This window comes from Mytilus edulis, chromosome 12 (genome assembly GCF_963676685.1).
Source record: "Mytilus edulis chromosome 12, xbMytEdul2.2, whole genome shotgun sequence".
NCBI lineage: Eukaryota > Metazoa > Mollusca > Bivalvia > Mytilida > Mytilidae > Mytilus > Mytilus edulis.
In genome coordinates this window covers 41,341,381-41,365,875 of record NC_092355.1, presented here as the reverse complement: position 1 = coordinate 41,365,875, position 24,495 = coordinate 41,341,381, and the positions used below count along the sequence as shown (strand labels likewise).

Genomic DNA, 24,495 nt, shown 5'->3' with positions numbered 1-24,495 from the left:
AATATTCGCCCCGCCGCTTTTATTCTAGCATGATCAAAGTAAGAAACCGATAGCTTTTGTTAGTGTTGTGGTTTTTTTTCTGATTGTGCTTCATTTGTATGTTTTGGAGTTTATGGCGTCCATTTTCCTTCACTCCAATTGAGAAGGGAAATCGGAAATGTGTAATAAAACTAAAAGCACAAAAATGCTGATTTCGGATAACAGACAACAACCCAACTAAAGGGCAGAAAACAGCCGAAGGGCAATAATGTGTCTTCAACACAGCAAGATACTTTCGCTTCAGCTGACCTCTTAAATAAATATAAACAAGTGGAAATGGACGTCATATAGTATATATTCTGTTAAAGGGTCAGCTGAAGCCCGCCAACGATTGCGGGTTTTCTTATATTGTCGAAGACGTATGATGATCTTGGTCTCATGCTCTCTGGTCGAGTTACTGACATGTTTTCCGTTTTCATTGTCGATTCTATTTCATTTTTTGAATATCAGTTTGATTTAGTTATGAAAATGTTAGAGATGAAAAGCTGTAAGTAAACTCGAAGTTTCATCTACAGTAAAATTAATAACTACGGTCCGTATATCATTGTTCATTTTTGATTTGATATCGGAAATAATGCAAGTAGTTATTGAGACTATCATATCAGCAATTGTATTGGTGGGTTGTGAAACACAAATTTGAATTACTTCGATAATATCGTATGAATTTAATATGGTGCATTTATGTCGGTCAGATAAATGCAAACGTCTTATGTATTATTGCATATTATCCTCCTTGGGAACATATGTGACTAAAAAGCCTGCACGTTTCTAATGTATAACTCATTAAAAACAACATTGCTCATTAATATCAATGTTAAACTATACAACAAATTAAACAGTTTATAACATTTGAATTACTTTAATACCAAAATTTATGACAAACGCGATAATTTTAATTTTCCTATAGTCAACTCTTCATTTCTGTGTAGCAACATCCCAGCGACACCAGCATATGGAGTATATATGTCTCAATTGGTACGTTACTCTAGAGCTAGCTCAAAGTAAGTTGATTTTGTTGAAAGAGGAATACTGTTTTCTCAAAAGTTGCCAAGACAGGGCTATGAATCAATCAAGTTAAGGTCATCACTCAAGACATTTTACGGTCGCCATCATGAGCTGATTGGCTATTATGACAAAAGTGTGACAGAAATCATATCTGATATTCTTCCTCAGTCATAATAACCTTCCATCAATACCGAACTGAAAAAAGAAATAACACGACGGGTGCTGTACGGAGCAGGAAATGCTTACCCTTCCGGAGCACCTGATTTCACTCCCGGTTTTTAGTGGAGTTCGTGTTGTTTCTTAATTATTATATATAACTGTTGATGTAAATGTCCTTAGGTTTTTATGGGTCTTTGTTTACTCCTTGGTTTTGATTGTTATTGTCTTTGAATATATATACATTTAAAGCATTTAAGGATACACAATGACACACTTTTGTCGATTAATATATTCAACGTGCTGGATAAGTCGGTACATACATGTTTATATAAAAACCACAAATATTTTACATTGCTTTGTTTTATTGACATATTGTGTTTTAATCATTGCAAATGTCATAACACTAACCTTGAAATAAATGAAATGTGTTTGTATACAGTTATTTTGCAATAAAAGTTTTTTTTAATGTTTATTGTGCCTTTTCATTTGTAGTTCGTGTAGATGCACCAGACAACGTATGTAAGTGCTCTTAATATAAATAGGAAATACTCGTTCGAACGGAAAAGCAAACAAAGCAAAGAAATATATTGTCTTTAACAATTCATTGTAACGACGTGAAGTAACTCTTCAAAGAACAAAATTAAGTTTAAAACTTGATAAAGCTGAAATAATATTTGTTTAAATCAAGACATACAAAAAATATACATGTCGAATTTAGTGAAAGCTCAGTATAGCTCTATTCTTAGAATTAAAAGATATAACAAAAATACAATGGATTAATATATATAGCAGAGCTGTTACAAAGAAAGAAGTATACATGAAAGCATATATAAATTATTAGATGTAGTCATGTTTAACAATTGCAAGTAACGAAGGATAAACATTGTTAATGTTTCTATTTAGTTACTATTCAGTACATCCTGTCAAAACTTATTTGTTGGCATTGCATATGTTTTTTCAGATCTTTTTTAACGTCTTTATACTCAAATTTTATTACATATGCACTGATTCATTCTAGAAATGACAAATTTTGTTTTGAAGAATTCTAATTGGCTTATACCTAGCTTTCTTAAAGGGCTTACCAAATGGTATTGGTTTTGATTGATCAAAATACTTTATCCGTGCTGCTGCATTAGATCACCAATATGGTTGATACTCAGTAGTTTATTTGTTTTAATATAATAACGTCAGTATATAAGGACCAGAATCTAAAATGCATATACGGCATTTGTGAGAAAACAAATGGTTTGAACGAGTTGAATCATTTTATGATAATCTCAAATCTTTGGAAGGGTTATTGATAAATAATTTGATAGTACTGACACGCCGTTGTGCAAGACTGTGAAATATAAATGCTGTTCCGTTTCGACGTTTCGACTACTGTTCTGGTTAATACCCAAAGCTGGCTTTCAACTTTCATATTTGATGTTTAAAATAGTATGTTGAACGTCAATTCATATTTCAACGAGCCTCTTGCCTTTGTTCGTCTTGTATTATTTCTAATTTTAGTTTCTTGTGTACAATTTGGAGTTTAGTATGGCGTTCGGGTGCGGGAATTTCTCGCTGCATTGAAGACCTGTTGGTGACCTTCTGCCATTGTCTGCTTTATGGTCGGGTTGTTGTCTCTTTGGCACATTCCCCATTTCCATTCTCAGTTTTATTAAACATAAAATTTTGCAAAAAGTTTGTAAACAGGAAGTACTGCAACCAGCATGCTTAAAACTTTGTACATATTGTATAGTTTTGTTGTATCAATTTTGCATACAAAATAACAAAAATATTTTCAGAATAAACTTTTATTTAGACTAATATCTTTTTTCTTGCAGACCGATGAGATATATCAAAACAGTTTAAAAGAGGCAACGCAACAAAACCTGCATATGTTTCCAATATGTAATCAAAAGTTGTATAATATTGTTTTGTCTAAATGTGTTAGCTAGAAAAAACTGAAATTTCAATGATTAGAAACTTTCAGTTGGTGTAGTTTATACATGTATAATCAATGTGACAGTTGTTTTCCGCTAGTTCTGTTTGTTGAAAACATTAATTTTGTCGATTTTTATGGACTTCGACAATTTGAATCAATTTTTGTTGTTCGGTACTTTTGTTATACAAGTTTGTTTACGTCTCAACATAAAACACTAACTATAGTATATTTGATATTTTTAGATAATACCATTTGTTGGCACTACGAATTTACAATAGAGTGTGCATTATCTATTGTAGTAAGAGTATTAATTGTATGAGCATTTCGTTTGCACGATTGCCCTCTGTTCAGAACAAACGGAGGATTAAATCAATCACATTTTAAATATCATTGCACACCAACATTCAAAAATTAAATGGCTAATCGGACATGAGCCATCTATGACCACAAGTATAAAAACATGTTTTCAATAATTTTAGAGTTCAATATAGTTTCTTTTATTACAAATCAATGTTGAAAAAGTTAAACATGTTTAATGAGCACATTAGTTTACTACGAAATTAAAGACGTAGATTGACGTCATATTTGTTACTTCAATACCATAATAATTAACATATTCCTTTATTTATTCTAGTGGAATGGATCAACAAAAAATCTATTTTTATAAATATTTAGAAAAAATGAGAAAGGTATTAGGGAATATATATCGAGGAGACAACAAACTGACTAAAGAGCAGACACAGCTCAATGACACCGTTTGATCTTCAACAAGTCGAGAATAATCTGCACCCTGAAGCGATCTTGAACTGGTCCCTTACATTATATCAAAATAAGAAAAAGTAGTATGACTGCTAATGATACAACATAACCACAAATGACTTAAATAACAAAGACCATCGTAAGGCCTTCTTGACACATGTAAAAACAATTCAAACAAGAAAACTAACGGTCTGATTTATGTCAAAATAATCAACGAAAAACTAATATTATATGCAGCAACAACCTACAAAAATTGAATTACATGTACCTGACTAGGATGTGGCTGGATTTAACTTGTTTGAAGGTACATCCCCCCCTTACCTTGAATAGTGGTGGATCAGTGGTAAAATTTGTCATTTATGGGCTATAAATCCCAAAAAAGAATTTGTCTAACAGGTTTGACGTGTACAGACAATTGGAAGCGCTCATAACATTTTTGCTCCTTTCAGATTTTCTTGAATAACAACGGTTCATTAAATAATAATACCGGTAGACAAATCATGCATTCATTCCCTATGTATTTTTTGAAACCATATCAGCCATTTTGATTGAAACGCGGAGTCATCGGCCATATTCTTAAAACTATAACCCCAAATGGTGATTGTGACCAAGTTTGGTTCAATTTTTATCGATAGTTTCAGAGGTGAAGATTTATGTAAAAGATTTCAAATGTTAACAAAACGCTGTTGAACATTTACTATAAAGGGCAATAACTCTTTAAGGCAACAATTGACCATTTTTTTCAAGTTAAGTTATTTGTAGATCTTACTTTGCTGAACATTATTGTTGTTTACAGTTTATATCTATCTGTAAAAACTGTAAAATTAAAAACTACCAATTCAGAGGTAGTAACAGGTTTCGGCCTATTGAAAAGTCTTTACTATTGTTGCTTTTTGTAATGGGCATTTATAATTATTAAGTATATGCTATTTCCATTCTCTAGTGAGTTATTTTTAAGATAGGTAGTTTGGATCAAATGGTCATTATGAAAAAGAAAGAAATTAAAGTCCTTTGATATCCAATATAAAATTAATACCTGGTTATGTTCATTGCACCGCCGGATTGTAGACACAACGCACACTTGGGTATGACACCTACATTACTTCACATGTTTAGGATTTATAGTGATAATATAAATAATTCAAAAAGAATGCACTATTTAACGTTTTTTCTTTCCTTGTTATATGTTTTTACAATGTCACAAAAAGTAGGTTTCGTCGGCGATTATATTTAGCATTCACAGTGAGGGTATAAATCTGCTAATTTTAGTTCTAAGGTTGTGTACGATACACCCATTTTAGCTTTACCAGATAGGTCAGATTTCATAGTCATTTAATCATCGTGTAATGTACGTACATTCCCCCATTTTTGAATCTTTACAGATACTAGTTATTGGGAATCAAATGCTTTTGTCAAATATGATCTTCTTTGTCTTTTTCTGCAATGCGATGATGTAACTGAAAGATTTTGTTTTATAAAACGGTACCCAAGAGGGATATCATGACAATCATTTGGGAGACACGAGACAGTATTCAAAGTTCCGGAATTGACTCATTTTGCTGTGGATAAATTATGCGTTTAAGAATGTTCCGATATAACAAAATTAAGCTGGTTACAGGAACAGCGATATGTTCTCAAATCAAAACTGATGCATTAAAGATATGAGTTAGAACGACTGAACTTAACGGTGGCTATAATTAAATGGTTGCTTGTAACAGTGTCTTAGTTTCTGATACAATTAGGAGATATTTATTTCTGATGAGACAAATACCAACTAAAGGCCACATGACATGCATGTAAGCAAATATAGGACACGTCTTTCAACATTTTCAAAATCAATAACATAAAGTGAGCTAATTATGGAATTTTGTGTCCTCAATGCTCTTCAACTTTGTACTTTTATAAATTTTTATGGCTTTATAACTGTTTTGATCTGAGCGTCATTGATGAGTCTTATGTAGACGAAACGCGCGTCTGGCGTATTAAATTATAATCCTGGTACCTTTGATAACTATTCAACATAAAAATAAGAAGATGTAGTATAAATGACAATGAGACAACTCTCCATCATAGACTCAATTCATTACTATTAATTTATTACATCTGTCCATCAAAATAAATATTAAAGTTTTAGCATATTGCTACTAGATGAAAGTGTGAATGGTTTGACGGATATGGATAGCGTATATCTACACTCCATAATTCCAAACACCATGCTGTCGTAAAGGTAAATGCGAGGATACATGACATTATACAGACTCGAATTTCGTCGTTTCAGACTTTAATGAATTTTGGGTAATATTTCCAAAAGTGAACATCAAAACGTCGTGATTTGTTAGAAACATCCTACACAATGGAAATTCAACCAATTCATTTTAGGGTAATAACAATGAAATTACCGATCATCCTTTAGATTCTTAAACGGCCAATTCCTATAACATAACAATACATCTACGTAAAAAAAAACTTTTTAAAGATTACCTTGTTTGGCCTTATGGTAAAATACACTAGCATAACGAAAATTTTATAAGAAAGATGACCAATGAGAGGTAGCGTTAAGTTTCAAGTCTTTTTCTGATTACTTATCTTGATCGGTCATATTTTAACATTCTGTATCTGTTGTCATTTTTGCCAAATTTTCCTTGAATGTGTACCCGATTTAGAATATTGTTTTTTTTAATTTCAAAAGCTGAATCGTACATATCAGAGTTGACTGTCACCGTAATAATGTAAGCCCATCTACTTCTACTGTAAAAGCTCCCGTTGAATGAATGGCCGGCAGGCTACCTTCACCAATCGGTGTCTTAACTTTGTTGAATTTTATGACCTTGTCAGAGGTAACGTTTCCACCTTTATTCTAGGCAGTGAAGGCAACTAAAAATTAAATCATACAATCACTTTCAATAGATTCAAATTTCCATTTTAACTTACACCAATGAGAAAGAATGATACAACAACATATACATGTCTGATTTCAATAATAATAAATTCTAGTAAAGCAAAATGTAATTATAAACTATAATTGTGTCATTGGCATGTCTTAATTAATATAGTTGATGATCATGAACAGTTGGAATTCTACGTACATTATAAAATAAAGGAAATATTATTGTATAACGTTTGCTATGAGAAATTAAAGTGTTTTGTGATTTTAATGCTATATCTATTTCTCGAGAAGAAATGTGAGAAAACAAGAAATGTAGTTGCATTATTATCTATACATTACCTGGTTGATTGTTATGTGTAAATGATGCTACCTAAGTATTCAGAAAAGTCATATTAGTTTCCAAACTTGCTATTTTCAGATCGAGGGCTTCGGTTAACCGTTTAATAGCTGTATCTGAAATATTAAAGTTATTATTCGGGAACACGTTTAATATTAACAAGAATCCCTATCGAAAGTATCTATAAATAAATATATAACTTATTTCATGATGGTGATGAATACCAAAAGGTATAATGATAAAGCCATTTAAAAAATTCACACTATTATTCATATAAATTATACATAGGGTTATGATACTTAAGATAACATTGGGCCTACAATGAAAGAAAAGATGTTTTCAGCATAACATTAAAAAGACGGTTCATGTATTAAGCAATAGGTCACACTTATAAATATCTATGCTTACCATTTTGGGTTTTCTTTCGGAATTCTTGTTCAACCGATGTGATTTGCTGAGTAAGATTTTGGCCAACAGTTGTGATATCCAATTTATTTTCGTTAGTTATTTTCGAAAGGGCAATAATATCCTGATGCGTCACCGTACTTCTATATTCGAGTTGGTTTACTCTGTTTGTTGTTGCCTGTACTTGCTGTTTTAAATTTCCTATGTTACCAACTTTCCTCCAACAGCAAACCGATGACGGCAATACAATGAGTGTCAGTTATAACGCTAGGATAGTTGATCGTCGTGGTGCTGTCAATCAAAAATCCATTTATGAGGTCAGAAAGTAAGCATTGGAAGAGGACGAAAAAATCTTTAGATTATGAAGCATCTCCGTTATTTAAACCACAGACTATTGAACACAACAGTACGTGACTGTAATACGTGTACTATCTACTTGTCCTATCTACCTACAGGTTGGTTTGTCCCAATTTAGCATGACTTATAATACAGAACTACATATAATTATCCTAAACACAATCAGAATGATCTCTCTTTTCTATGTCAAATTAAATTGTCCAAGTTTAACAGTGTTGAGGATTTTCAAGTTATATTTCGTCTGTGCATTATCGCAGTTTTATTCTATATAAAATGTACCTTTCATTAACAAGGTAAAACGTTTGATTTTATCAGTTTTGAGAGTGTGATTGTAAATCACAACGTAACAAAGCAGAACACTCATGAAATGAGAAGATACATTTTTCAAAATCTATTATCATGTTTTATGATCTTAGCACATAGTAATAAATAAAAATTGAAATTGTAAGATAATTCAAAGTTTTCCATTGATGCGTATCGATTGTGTTTTTTTTATACAAAAAAGGCGTCTTACACATGAAATATTCAAGATAAAGATTAATCGTACTTCTATGTGATTTTTTGTCGACCACAAGGTTTCGATTGTGACATAATCAAATGCGACTGATCTCAGAATGTTACTCTAATAAGTAGTAACCTACTGGTGTATAAGATGTGGTTCCTTAGCTCAATTTTTTTTTATATTTCTTTATATTTTTTGATATTAGTCGTTATGTTGTCTATCGCAATCGTATGCAGACGGATCTTTTTTTATTATGTATGCTAAATAATATATTAGTTATCAGGATTATAGAGTTATGTTGATAGAAACCAATTGCAAGTAATCAATTGTGTAAAACTAGAGACTATCTTGTTACAGGTTCAAACTCTCTATTATTTTTCAGTAATTCAGATTTCCGAGGCACGAAGTGGAACGGGAATTAATTGTCTTCTCAAGAAAAAGTTCGAAGGTTATGATTTATTTGGGCGGAAAATATATTGTGTTAATTGATAAATGGTAATTTCTAGTTCAACTCACTCCAGTAAACTTCAGTTTTTTTTTCTCTGAGTGACATGATGGATCCGGCTATCGATAATGACGTTGAGTGGACTGCGGAGATTATATAGACAAATGACAGAACGATTGGTTGTCACAAATAGTAGGAAAGTTTTCAATTAAACTTTAGGAATTTAATCACCACAAAAGGAGATCAGACTACACAATGATTTTCGCTTAATTATGACTACATGTTTCTACAAAAGTCTTGTGTGGACCAATACAAGTTCATACTTAAACTTACCATAGCTTTGAAGGAAGCCGACACTTGTTTGGAGCCCAAGGATTCACGTTCACTTTTCGCCAAGCAGAACATATCAGAAGGTAACACAACTGAATGACTAATGCACGTTGCTAATGATTTAAAATTATTTACTTTCTTTATAGAAATAAGAAGATGTGGTATATTTAAATTCATACGACTAATGCATAATTGGAACTAAAAGAAGGGTGTCTTGATTATGTGTTCAAACTGACTGTGAAGATATTTCATGTTAATTACACTTACAACTTACAACTCCCGTTAGCGCCATTTTAATTTGTCTGCGTTCATTCCTTTTTCTTCAAATTTCTAATGTTTTAAATTTATTTTTTGAAACCCAGTTTTTCAAATTTTTCTTAATAATATGTTTTTTTTATTCCAATGAAGACAACTTTACTAACTACATTTGTTTTAGGTATGATTCAAAACTTATATGATTTATTTTTTAATCATATAAGTTTTGAAACATACATAAAACAAATGTAGTTAGTAAGACGAGGTTTAAAAGAATACTTTTTTAAAAAAATTATTAAAAGTTTCATTGCACTTTTGCTGTTAACAATTTACTCAATCTACAGCTTGAATCAAGTATCCTTTGAATTAGTTATTGAATATTTAGGGAAAAATATTCAATAAAGTATATCTATAATAGTTAGTTATATATTTATTAAATCATATTAAATATATTAGAGCAGTTTTACAGAATATATACAGAATGTAAGACTCGGTTGAAAAGAACACTATTCGACATGCTATTACATTTTTGTAAATCGTTTTTTCCTTTTATCATGTTAATAGAGTTAACAATATTCGTTTTTGAAAAAAAAACCCGTTTTATTGGCTAATGGCAAGCACATCAGTTGTTAAGAGTATGTATTCAACCTGAGAGTAACATCATGTAACCTAAGTATACTGATGAGCTTGACGAGGTAGTTGTTTGCACCATAACAACACTCAATGTAAACGTGTAGGGCCATTGACAATATCACAAAGTAACAAATTGTCGTCTGATTTTTTCAACAATGTAAACACATAATTGTTTTCCAGATTACGTCACCGGGGATATGATAATTCATCATCTTTTTAATGGTATACAAATATTGATAGTCATTATCATATTAAGAATAATGTTGTGTTTTGCACTGCTTTGTGCAAATTTTAGCCAATGTTAAGCACAACTATTTGTTAAAAAAAGTTAAATAAACAAAATACCGAATGTGTAAAAAATTCAAAAACATCCTCAACCAAAATGGCAAAATCAAAAGCTAAAACTCATCAAAAGGATAGATTAACAACTGTTATTGACCTGACTTGTTACGGACATTCTCCTCTTCAGAAAATGGTGGATTTTTGTATTTCCCTTCAATATTTATTTGTAAACATATTTTATGAGTTCTGTTCCTGCATGTGACATATTTGTATATACGTAAAATAAATATTGAAGGCCTGTGTTCTCTATCGGTGTTTCTGTGGTAAAAAGAAAAATCACAAAAATACTGAACCCCGAGGAAAATTCAAACCGGAAAATTGATAATCAAATGGCAAAATCATATGATAAAACACATCAAACAATGGATAACTGTCATATTCCTGACTTGGTACAGGCATTTTCAAATGTAGGATACCAGGTTCCGACAATTCTTTAAAAACAGCGGATGTTAATGGTGAAGTAGATTTATTTATTGATTTTAAACTGATTAATGCCCAGTGATACCTATTGCATGGCCATAATTTTAACAATTAATATGTAGTTTGGACGACAAGGATGGAGGATAAAAAAATAAAATCACAAAAATGATGAACTCCGAGGAAAGTTCAAAAGAGAAAGCTTAAGGATGTACATGTACACCTCTGAGGAGCCAAATTTCTAGAATTAAACTTTTTTTCTGAACCTGATTTTTGGGTTTATAATTGGTGAAGAAAAAATCATATGGTGGTGCGCTTTTTTCTGCTACGGCCCTTTGAAAGTACACAATTTTGATGATTATCCAATTTTTTCATCAATTTTGACTCATTTTTGGTCTATTATCGTGAAAAAAAATCACAGTTTCACAATTAAACCTTTTTTCATACTCTCAATAAAGATGAAGCGGACCAATCTGAACAAATTCAACTAAAAAAAATAGAGGTAGGTGTTAATATAAGGAAGTTTTATCATATTTCGATGCTTTTTCGTGTCAAATTTATCATGTTGTCAATTTTGTAAATTTGTGATTTTTCTCAGTTCAAAGAACAAAAAGCACATTATTTCAACTTCTTTGTTATAATCAAATGATTGAAAAAAATAAATGTCTAAGAAATTTGAAAAGAAAAAGATATATTGGATGTTCATGTTTCTGGTAAAATCATTTTTTGTAACCCTCACCCATTTTCTCAAAATTTTGACTAAAAAGACTGACTAGATAAGTAATAAAATTTGAAAATTTTATTACTCAAGAAATACTTATTTGAAATACACAATTTTTTTCACAGAGTTAAGTTTAATTAGAATATAAATCAATTTCATTGTTTTTTTGTACTTTTGACCATTGTTTTGGAAATAATTTCAGAACGAGATTTCAATGACACTGAATGAGACTGGAACATCAGAAGAATACACCCCTAAGCCACTATTCAAACGGCAAAATCAAACACATCAAACGAATGGATAACAACTGTCATATTACAAACTTGAAACAGCATTTTCTTATAGAAGTCAACAATGTGTTGTAATCTTAAGCTTATTAAATCACTATAAAAACAAACAATTATCTAACAAAGAAGCATAAAATGACAGATGTGATCTGTGGAATGCAACTAGACAAAACTTTATGAACTGAGATATTTTATTACATACGATTTACTTTTTTTATCGTCACTAAAAGGTCGTATGAAGACGACACGTGAGAGGATACCATATTTAATTATTACTAAATTTGATGGGATTATTTACTTCGGGGGGCGTATACATGGTATACAAGTGTAAACTGTAAGTAACCCGTGTTACCTGTTGTGATAATGTATATATTTAAACTAGTATCTGATTAAATATTTGATATGACATCTATATAAACAGAAATACCATTTGCTCTTAGTTATGTAGATATTATTTAACCCTTGTTAAAAACGTACATTTAAAGTTTTCAATATCTTGTAAAAATTTGTAGATAATATCTCCTTTATTTGTTTATTTTTAGAAAGGGTGCACATGACAAAAAGTCATTCATAAACACTATTTATCGTTCTTGATTTAAATTTAAAAGTTGTTGTCATGTGATACAATCACCTGTCATACCTGTGGTTTTATTTAAGTACACCATGGCTCAAGCTGCGTCTAAAACATGTGAAATTTGTGTTAGTGCCCCTGGATCACAATTCTGCCTAGATTGTGAGCAATTTTATTGTGAAAACTGTAAATCGCTGCATAAAAGGCAGAAGTTATCAACAAACCACCAGTTTCAACACGCCTCCGAACTAATCCCGGAAGGTAAATCTAGATGTAGTCAACACAAAGAAGAATTCAACCTAATGTGTAATACATGCAATGTACCAGTATGTACCAGTTGTGTGACAGGAAAGCACAATAAGCATGAATTTTCCAAATTGGTCGATGCAATCGCTCAATTACTAGGGGAAAACGAAAAGCAAGTTCGCGACAAGACCAATGAAGCAAATCAAAATATAACTAAAATTGAGGATAGCTTGAAATCGTTTGATAATGTTGTAGAATCTGTCATAACAGCTATCACAGATCAAAGCAACATGATAAAAAGAATGATTGATAAATCCGTAGATCAGATGATTGTCTTAGTAAAAGAACAATCGAAAAAGGAGAAAGATAAACTCATGAAGAGTTTATCTTCTGCTAAATCCGTACTTGTTGCTGGACAGAACTTAGATAAGAGAAGACGGGATCTAGATAAAACCAGACCGGATGAAACTATGGTACAACGGATTAATAAGATGAAAGAAGAGATCAACGAACTACACATAGAGTCTCCTCCAGAGTTTCCAAAGATAGCCTTCGAGAGCAAAGCTGTTACTGAAGACGACATTAGGCAACTAATCGGTACATATACTTTTAGGTAAATATCAAAACTTATGTTATCTGCTTTTTCGAAAACCCCGAATGACCTAAAAAAATTATCTTAATGTTTATTCATAGTGCCAAACTACTTTTAAGTGAAAACCATTAAGATTTTCCATTATCATAAGGCAGAAATGTCTTGTTTTAGAGATCTCGTAACAACAAGCAATTCTTTATATGGACACCTATTCTGACATCGGATATGGTTTTCTTTTAAAATGAATTTTACTGTTTGTATTGATGTGTTTTTTTTATTTCTACATCGGCTAGAGGTATATGGGCTGAGATCTAAAACATGTTTAACCATGCCGCAGTTTTTGCGCCCGTCCTAGGCCAAGAGCCTCTGGCCTTTGAAAGTCTTGTGTGATTTTTAATTTTAGTTCATCTATATATTTCGGAGTTTAGTTTGACGTCCATTATCACTGAACTTGTACACATTTTTCGTAGCGACCAGCTGAAGCACGACCCTTGGTGCGGGATTTTCTCGCTGTATTGAAAACCCATTGGTTGTCTTCGGCTGTTTAATGCTCGTTGGTCGGGTTGTTGTCTCTTTGACAAATTCCCCATTTCCATTCTCATTTTGAAAAGTATATACTAGTAATCTAAAGGGAGTCGCTTACGATGACTCACATTTGCGATTACTACACAGAATACTACAAAAGATTACTATTTCGCTTTCAATTGTTTTCTTTATGACCCGTGTTGCCTTCTAAAAATACCAAGTGTTAGTACTTCGATTATAAAGGAACTCGAGCCTTATCACGAGTTAAAACGATTTGCTATTTAATGACGATTCGAATTTTAGGTTTCGTCGCCTATTAACATATTAACACTAACAAATAAAAAATGAAGGCAAAATCTGTCTGAAGCCATTTATGATTATACCTAGAAAATAAAGATTGTTTCCAATATTTGTAGAGCTCAGTTAAGAGTTTTTTTTAATATGTAAAAAGATAACTTACATAATACATATACATCCCAGCATATATAATGATTACTCATAATCACACCAGCCTATACATTTCTATAAATATCACTAGTTAAATGTGACCTCTTGGTGACTGTAAGCATTTTATATGGGGTTATATAGTTAGTAGGCGTGGTTTATTTCGATACACGGTAAGTAGTGGTGTTACGTCCCTTTATTAAAACAACATGACGTTAATGAAAAATTGGAAACGATGCGTACCGACAATAGTTGAAGAAATTGAAAAAGCACGATAGACATAAATGCATGAAAACATTAAAAGGTAACAAGTTGTTTATTGTTGACATTTGTTGTTGAATAGACCTATGACAGTAGGTTCTTTAATTTGAATGAAATTGAGAAGAGAAATGGTGATGTGTCGGAGAGACACTATAAAAACAACTAAAAATAAGAAAATAGCAAAAGGCCACAATGGGTCTCTAACACAAAGAGACAACTCCACAGGAAGCGGGCTTCAGCTGACCCATTAACAAAAACGTGTTTTAGGTCATCGAAAATGAAGACTTGATCACTTTAAAAGATCACCAGTCGAAATGCTGCATGTGATGATAAGATAAATAAGCTACACAATGTGCTAGTGACCTATTACGATATCTAAGGGGTCATTGAATTCCCTCTCACCCTATATGGAATTTACTAGCCCATGTATATCGTATTAGTTTACTAGCCTAAAATGGAACAGTTTAGTAGTATATTCATCAGTAATCTACTTTCATTGATACAAAAGTAATAAAGAAGTCTTTATCTATTTTTTTAAATAAATACTGTTAATGAATACTGAAAAAAATACACGAAAGAGCACTCAGATTTATCAATGACGGCTACATACATTCTTACGATACACTTCTTGAACAGTCTAAGTTACCAGCACTAAAAAATAGAAGAATGATAATCATGGCATAAGAGACTTATCAAATAATTAATAAATCAAGTCCATAATTCTTGCAAATTTAAATGAATATTAGATAAAATGCATATAACTTCATGTACAAAGGCATAGCGGATATACCACGGTCAAAAATAACAAGGTATGGTAAATAAAGCTTTAGTTATGAGACAGCAAAATTCTGGTACTCCTTGCCAAATGAGGCAAGAAGCTTTTCAACTTTTGGCCAGTTCAATATTTTATTATCCACCTGGTGTTTTTCGGAAAATTTTACCTGAAGTTCTTGTAAATAATGTAACTCCTTACTGACCCATGACCTGACTTTGAAGCTTACTGTTTGTTTTGATGTTTTTATTTTTTGATGTTATTTCTTATTTCTTATGTATTTATCTGTTTTGTTAATGCATCTGTGCTGTAGCTGCATGCAGTCTTTTGCTCTTCCTTACAGTTTTAATTTTGCATGTGCTACTCGGAAACATATACTGTGTGCTACTATGTGCTGATATTTGTCATCTGTTTTAATATATATATATATATTAAAACAAATATATATATATACAACTCGTCTAAACATCAACCCAACAATGTTAAATCGCAATTTTTTTGTTCTTCCCTCGCCGGGATTCGAACCGATGCTACTGAGATATCGTGACACCAAATCGCCTGCACTATAGCCGTCCCGCTAGAACACATGACCACCTGGGCTTCATAAAAATGAAGTTTTCGGTGGCCGGGTGTTACCTTTTTAAAAGTTTCAATCTAGCGTCGTACTACAGTACATTATATATAAGGCATGGAGATGTTATTTTTACACATCAGCTAAACTATCTATAGTAAAGGATCTTACAAATTAATGTAAGATACAGTCACAGAAAATAATTATATTTATAAGTACGTCTGAGCCATCTGTTGTAGAATTGTCACTGGCTCAGACGTACTTATATATATGTCAGTGTATTTGTGTTGTATATGTATCACATGTATGTTTTGTTTATTAATATTAGTCGATTAAAGAACTCTTAAGAGCTCATTTTCCTTGTTAATATGTATATATGCGACCCGATTTTAAATAAATATTACTTTACTTAACTTTATCATATAAAAAGTTTGCATATTACATATATATTCACACATATATTATATTACACATAGTGTACTTGCCTTATCATCGGCTTCCGACGTCGTGTACGTTCAATTATAAATAAAAAATCATGCATAACTCTATATTTCGTTATAAAACTCATTTTTTGTATAAACGTGGTTATATTGAAAGAATATATAAATGTTGTAAAGAAATATAATATACACATAACTATCACATGACAAGAGGAATTTTTTAAAGGCATTCGTTGTCATTTTGAAAATGGTAAAGCAAATCTTTTTACTTTAGAAGGTGTTCACCAGTCGACGAAAAAGAAAAGCAACAACATGGATATCTATTCAAATGTTCAGAATGTGGGTAAGTTTCGCAGAAAATTAAATTGATCATTAATTGTGACTACGGTCCGTACACTTTAGATACATAAAGGCTTAAAAAACTTAAGCAATACGTAGAACGAAAGCACAAAAGACAGAAAAATATCTTGTAATCTATAACTGAAGTCAATTACATCTGATTATCTTGTATTAAAATGTACAGGAATCTTTTTGTTAATATAATGAGTTAATTGAGTTACTGTTTCCAAATACATTTAGTGTAAACAAATTAATTTCGGCAAATTATTTTATGCCGTTTCATTTGATGTAGTGGCAAACATGTAGACTTGTAAATGTATTCAAGAGACGATTCTGGCCTGCATATATTTGCCTTGTTTTTCTCCCAGAAAAAATCAATTGCTTTTTAAAATGTGTTGGTTTACACAATATTAGCTATATTCTCAATATAAGCGATCGATCAGACATTTTTGTAGCTTAAGGTGGATAGCGTGTCTTAATTTAAATCTACAGAATTTAATAATTTGTCAAAATGTAGTTTTTATCATTTTCTTTTCAAAAATATATATAAAAAAAAACTTTTTGGCATGCTACAGGTTAAGTAAAATTATCAGATTTTGTATAGATTATACACGGAAACTCCAATTTTGTGTGATAAAAATAAATTACATTTTAAAATGCGAGATCGGTCTTATAAAATGCTTTTAGATTAAGAAAAAATTAGGTCTCCGAAACTTGTTTTCTTGCTTCAATTTTCAAAAGGTGAATTCATAACACTTTCTGATATAAAAATCTTCCTTCATGTAGCAAAAAAAAAGAATCAAGCAAAATGATTGCGTTATTTTTAGAAAATACATCCGTAAAAATGATAAAGCACATAATTTTCTATATGAACAATAAGAAAAGTCTTACGCATGAATTACATACTACTCTCAAATTTTGCAAATTTCATTCGATGCACATCTTTTTTATTAATTGTTAGCGGGTTTGAGCTAGCTTCCATTACCTGCGAGTACCCTAAGACCTCTACTCAGTGTCTTTTTGTTGTTGGGATATACAAGTACCCGGCCACGTCACTCTGTGTTTTTGTTAGATGTATTTCTATTTGTTTTCATCCGATGAGTTAAGCCTTTTTCAACTGATTTTTATAGTTTGTTCTTATGTTGTACTGTAACACAACGGTCCCAGGTTATGGGGGATCCCGCTAACTTGTTTAACCCCGCCACATTCTGTATGTGTGCGCCTGTCATTCAGTGGTTGTCGTTTGTTGATGTAATACATAATGGTTTTCGTTATTGTTTTGAACATACATTAGGCCGTTAGTTTTCTTGTTTGAAATGTTTTACATTTGTCATTTCTGAGTCTTTTATAGCTGACTATGCGGTTTGCTCATGGTTGAAGGCCAGACGGTTACCCATAGTTGTTTCTTTCTGTGTCATTTGTTATCTTGTGGAGAGCTTTTTCGTTGGAAATCATACCACATCTTCTTTTTTATATATTTTCTCTGTACTTTCACAATTTTGTTTTTGTTCCGCGAGTTTTTAATACGCATTAATGATGAGAGGGTTGGAATTTATTCGCTTGGAGCCGGACAACAAGACGGGGCATAATACATGTATTAGCTAAACGCTGATAAAGTTTGTTTCACATCAAACAATTGCTATGTGTTACACCTTACATCCCTTAGATACAGATCGATACAATTTAATCTCAATTAGATCTGTTTTTAAATAATAAGCAGTGTCCATTGAAAAATCAAAAGTATGTTTTATAGAATATCATATTTAAAACAAAGAAGACGTTAAACTTGATATTTCATATACAGGGTGAATTGTGATTGGTATTCAATTAATTAAGTAGTCTATTAACAGGTTTCAGAAAGCTTTGAAGTTTGAGTTTGTGCTATTTCAAGAACAGGAAATATTGTAATTTCATGCGCTGTTTTGTTAAAACTTGAGTTTAATTGTTGGTCATCAAGGGCATCATAAAATGCATATGCTGCAGTTCAGTTCTTTGGTATTTACATATGTCAAAAATAGAGGTACAGCAGTAAACATCGTGTTATTAGCTTAATCACTATAAAAGCAAACAAATATATAAACGAAAAATTACCATGACACAATAACACAATGAGAGGATGAGTAAGTACAGAGCCACGTCATAAGCAACAAAGAAACACACAAAGTATTAGCTCGTCGGGCATGCCCTTTATAAAATGTTATTTATGTTTTGCTTTGCAAACACTAATTCTCTATTGATTGTCATTGTAACGTACGATGACCTATAATTGTTAATTGCTGTGTCATTTTGGTCTCTTTCGGACAGTTGTCTCATTGGCAATCATACAACATATTCTTTTTTATATTTATTTCAAAATTAGTTTTAAGCAATGAAATATCACATAGAACATTATGAATGAAGACAAGAGTAATTCAAATGCAATAAAAACCCAAGGATAAGAAATACAGATGGATGCACTATTTTACCTTATCACATGTGATATATATTTATTATCTTTTAAGGAAAGAATGTATTCGACCTTACAGATTTTCGTAAGTATACTATTAATATTTCTACAAGCATATACGAATAGAAGAGTAAATGCTATTTTTTACTCAAAAGTGTGAACAAACTGTGTCTTCTTTTTAGGAGCCGCAATTACGCCTGTGCATTTTAATATCTATAGCGTTTATTGCCGCAGCAATATTTATGTTGTGATTTGTTTACGTTCTTATAAATATTCATCCTGCTTTAGACCAGTTGAAAATGTACATTAGTATGACAAGCATACTGTATTATGTGTCAATTTTTTATAAAAAATAAGAAACACTTGTGGTTTTCCAGTGTTAAACTTTCCAAAATACACTTAGAACATCCAGAACTTAAACTAAATTTAATGATCCAAATAATGTAGGGACGTCAACAATACACGAAAATTAGATTATTGATCAATTGTACAGAGTATCGAATACCAAAAACCATACTCAACTAATCGGTTCCCTGCTAGAATATTGCTGTCGTCTTCATATTGAATTGGTCATTCTGATCATTCTTACAGATGTTCCATTGATTTAAATTAGCATCATTGATTAATCATACTAGTAAATAAAATACTTTTTTTCCTAATACTTTATATTTTCTTGTACGTAAATACGTAGACCAGGGCGAACACTTTACACAAAACATGGCTTAGGCGGGGTCACAAGTTCACGATTTTTAGAGACGTCCTTAACAGCACCATTTCAGAGGTTTTCTAAAACAATTATTTAAGCACGTTAACAGTGAGATATTTTTCACGATTCTACCAAATTCAGCCATTTCCAGCCGAAATTGTGCACTGACTTTTAGGGAAAATATCCGTAAGAAAACGGTCGCATTATGGTCATTGCAAATTGCTTTGTCTGGACTCAATCGTATCGTGTTCTGTAATTTTTAGGACTCTGACGTGGATATCATTGTCGAATATCTTATTTATAACTAGACTGTTCCGGAATGGTTTCGGCAAAGACGGTTCGCATGCGACCTCACTTGACCTTTCCTGATCCGTAGGAATCTGTTACGCATGTATACGACTTTGTTCAGGATAATAAGACATTCCAGATCCTTCAGAATAGAAATCCTACTGTTTAGCTTTTAGTGTTTTTGAGCTGTCTGATATTAAACGGGAGCCATAATCGACACTGTGTGAATGTCGTTTTAGCCATTCTGTCACTTCGATACCGTCAGACCAAACAGTTTCGTCTGCAAGTCTGTAATTTACAAAGTTGCAAAACCGACTGTCCCTTATGATGGTTGGCGTCTAATCATTACGCCTTTGATGATATGAAACATGTTAAATGTGTTTTCATAGCGATTACCAAATGAAATTTTTGTTATAAATTTCAAATAGTTTTTTTTTTATTCATATTGCTTCTATTATTGTTTTTTTTAATGAGTGGGGAAAGGTTATGAGCATTTTATTTATTTTTGGTTTGACATTCCTTTTTTCAGATACTTATATAGGTGGTTTGTCGTCCGTTGAAAAACAAACCACCAAAATTTTAAGTGCATAGTTTTGAAATCCCAATCGAGTACTCGAGTATCGCGTGATAAGACCAACGAGTTATTAATAGTTATCCGAATTGACATCCCTAACCTAAAAGCATATACAGATATTTAAATTCATTTATATGCTTGCACTGTGGTTTGACATGCATACAGACCTTTTTAAGTATTACAACGTCTTTTGTTTTGTGTGTTAACAATTTTGTATATAGATATAGACTGAAGTTTATTAAAGACATTTTGGAATCCTACATAAACACCAACATTACTTATCTTAAAAGATAGAAGATTTATTCTTAATAAACTGTTATATATAGCTTAAGTTCTTAAAATTGGATACCTGTTTAGCGACACAGGAATACAGAAAAGTACAAATTCACCAATGATTGTAAAAAATAAACTAATGCTATAATTCCTTCTTTTTCAGTCGGTAAGTAGCAGGTTCAAGTTTAATCAGAGAAGTATATATACTTTTACTGCAATGCAAAAAGAACCTGTATTTCAGTTTCAGTAAAAAATAGTTCCCTATTCGATTTAATAATAAACCAATAAATGTTAACCACGACCAAAATAAACAAAAATATACACCATATCTAAAGTATAACAACCGTCTTGTCAAGCGTACAGAGGAGCAAAAACTACGCTTTCCTTCGCCAATAAAAAGTGACCACCCCGAATTAGTACATTACTGCTCTTAGTATTGTTAAATACAAATCCAGCAATCAATGCATGCCATATATGTTACTGGCTTAGCTGACAAGACTTCACCACTTCTTTCAACAATTATTTTGTTACCATTCCACATCGAAAAAACTTTTTTTTAATTTTTTTTTTAATAATTCTTGCGAGCGCAAATATAAATGTACACCTGAAAATTATGAATGAATCAATAAGTGCAATGCTGGTGAACAATTACTGAAGCTGAAGTTTTGATAATCAATACATGTTCTGTAATTTCATATGTTAGCAATATATAGTTTTATAAAATTCAACAAAGACAGTAAACACGATGGTTTTGCAGTCAGTTAGTCTTCTTTTATGTTATCATAAGATCTTGCATTCTGATATCTGGTACATATATATTTATACAGCTTCTCTTAAAATCCCAATAATAAAACTCGCATATGTTTTAATTTTCCCGCAAATTGCAATAATAAATACAACAAATAATTTTTGAAAGCAAAAATAACTATAAATTGTAAGGTGACTAAAGTCTGACAATTTCGATATGTTCATGGTACCATACATAATGTCCTGTTTGCAATCGAGTTTCTACTGTGTTTTTAAAAACATGTTTTCCATACACGAGAGTTTGTTTATTAAAATAATCAACACATTCTTTCAGCAGCTTACATATTGAATTTGCGCCTCAAAAAATAAATTGTTGGTTGCTTCTGGCGAATAACTTTACAAACACATTTATGTTGACAGTTTCATAAACACCTGGATACTAGTACGTCATATCAATAAAGTTAAAAAATGAAACTGAGCTGTTTTATTGCTTATGGAATTATAAGTCTCAAGATCGATTAATCTGTATTACTTATAATGTAATAAGATACATCGATGTAAGGGTAGATCAACAAGATACTTCCCTTGCTAAATAAATCCTTTAATTCACTCATCGGTACGTTAACTTTGAGTGAGACGAACATAAATTTGGCACGTAATCAGGGAGTATAGAACCTGTGGTGTCACACCTTTCCTTCCGAAAATACAAACCTATAATTTCTAAGGTCTAGGGTTATACTTCATCATAACTCTCTACACGATATATACACTGCCTTTTCGTATTATTGCACATAGAAATAGACTGAAGACCATTAAAGACATTCCGGAATCTTACTTATGCACTAAATTGCTAATAAAAAAAATTGATTCAATTTTACAAAACTGTTATACATAGCTCTAAAACTAAAAGTGGGATATCTTTCTAACAACTCGATGACAAAGCAATATAGAAAATGTACAAATGCATCAATAGTTTTAAAAAAAAACTAATCACATTTCCTTTTTTCAGTTAGTAAGTACCAAGTTCAAGTATCAGTAAGAGAAGTATATATATTATTTTAACTGCAATGCAACACTAGTAGCTGTATTTTCGGTAAGGTATTTTTTTTTGCCAGATTTGATATAATATTTAACCATCGGACGTAAGTCACGAACAAAATAGACAAAAAAAGACAAAGAGTAACACTTGTCTTGTGAAGCATATATAAGAGCACAAACTATGATGGCTAAAGATTTTAAAAGAAAATGTGTTTTCTATACAAGATACATTGGGTACGCCGTGGCTTAGTGTTCTAAGTATGCAAACCAATTTAACAACAGCATGTCAATACTGGTGTTTTGGGATCAAATTTAACTGTTGTTAGTGTCGATAAACACAAATCAATTAATCAATACACGACACATATATTGCAGGCCAAGCCAAAAAGACATCAATACATCTGTCGTATCAACAAATATATTTTTCATTGCACAAAGAAAGAACTATTATTTGTTTTTAAATAAATCTTAGAAGCGCACATATAAATGTACAACTAAATTATGAATAAAACAATAATCCAGTTCTGGTGAACATTTCAATACAGCTGAAGTTTTGATAATTAGATATTGTTTCTGCAATTTAATATGTGAGCAAAATACAGTATTATAAAATTCAACATCTGCAGTAAAATATGATGCTTTTGCAGTCCGTAAGTGCCCGTTCATGTTATCATAAGCACTTATATTCTGATATTTTTTTTAATTCATATTGCTTTTATTATTGTTTTTTTTAATGAGTGCTGAAAGGTTATGAGCATTTTGTTATTTTTGGTTTGATATTCCTTTTTTCAGATATTTATATAGGTGGTTTGTCGTCCGATGAACAACAAACCACAAAATTTTAAGTTTATAGTTTTGAAATCCCAATCGAGTACTCGAGTATCGCGTGATAAGACCAACGAGTTATTAATAGTTATCCGAATTGAAACCTCTAACCGAAAAGCATAACAGATATTTAAATTCATTTATCTGCTTGCACTGTGGTTTGACATGCATACAGACCTTTTAAGGTATTACAACGTCTTTTGTTTTGTGTGTTAACAATTTTGTATATAGATATAGACTGAAGTTTATTAAAGACATTTTGGAATCCTACATAAACACCAACATAACTAATCTTAATTTAAAGATAGTAGATTAATTCTAAATAAACTGTTATATATAGCTTAAATTCTTAAAATTGGATACGTATTTAGCGATTTGATGACAAAGCAATACAGGAAATGTACAATTTCATCAAGGATTGTAAAAAACAACTTATGCTATAATTTCTTCTTTTTCAGTGAGTAAGTATCAAGTTCAAGTTTCATTAGAGAAGTATATATACTATTACTGCAAGGCAACAAGAACCTGTATTTCCGCTTAAGTAAAAAATAGTTCCTTATTCGATTTATTAATAAACAATCGGATGTTAACCACGACCAAAATAAACAAAACAATACACCATATTTAAAGTATAACAACCGTCTTGCCAAGCGTACAGAGGAGCAAAAACTACGTATTCCTTCGCCAATAAAAATTGACAACCCCGAATTCGAACATTACTGCTCTAAGTATTGTTAAATTCAAATCAAGCAATCAATGCATGCCATATAAGTTAAAACTGGCTTAGCTGACAAGACTTCACCACTTCTTTTAACAATTATTTTGTTACCATTCCACATCGAAAAAACTTTTTTTTCAATTTTTTTGTTCGAATAAATCTTGTAAGCGCACATATAAATGTACACCTGAAAATTATGAATGAATCAATAAGTGCAATGCTGGTGAACAATTACTGAAGCTGAACTTTTGATAATCAATACATGTTCTGTAATTTCATATGTTAGCAAAATATAGTATTATAAAATTCAAC

The 24,495-nt window shown here is 31.4% G+C and overlaps 1 protein-coding gene across 1 annotated transcript in view; it reads left to right on the top strand.

The window, feature by feature from the left end:
• The window catches only part of LOC139497626 (E3 ubiquitin-protein ligase TRIM71-like), a 178,682-nt gene extending 159,579 nt beyond the window's left edge, over positions 1 to 19,103 (top strand). Inside the window, exons 3-4 of the mRNA XM_071285857.1 lie at positions 16,504 to 16,572; positions 19,070 to 19,103. Of these exons, the coding sequence (XP_071141958.1) occupies positions 16,504 to 16,572; positions 19,070 to 19,103 (103 nt within the window). The remainder of the gene's footprint in view (positions 1 to 16,503; positions 16,573 to 19,069) is intronic.
• Positions 19,104 to 24,495: the final 5,392 nt, after the last annotated feature.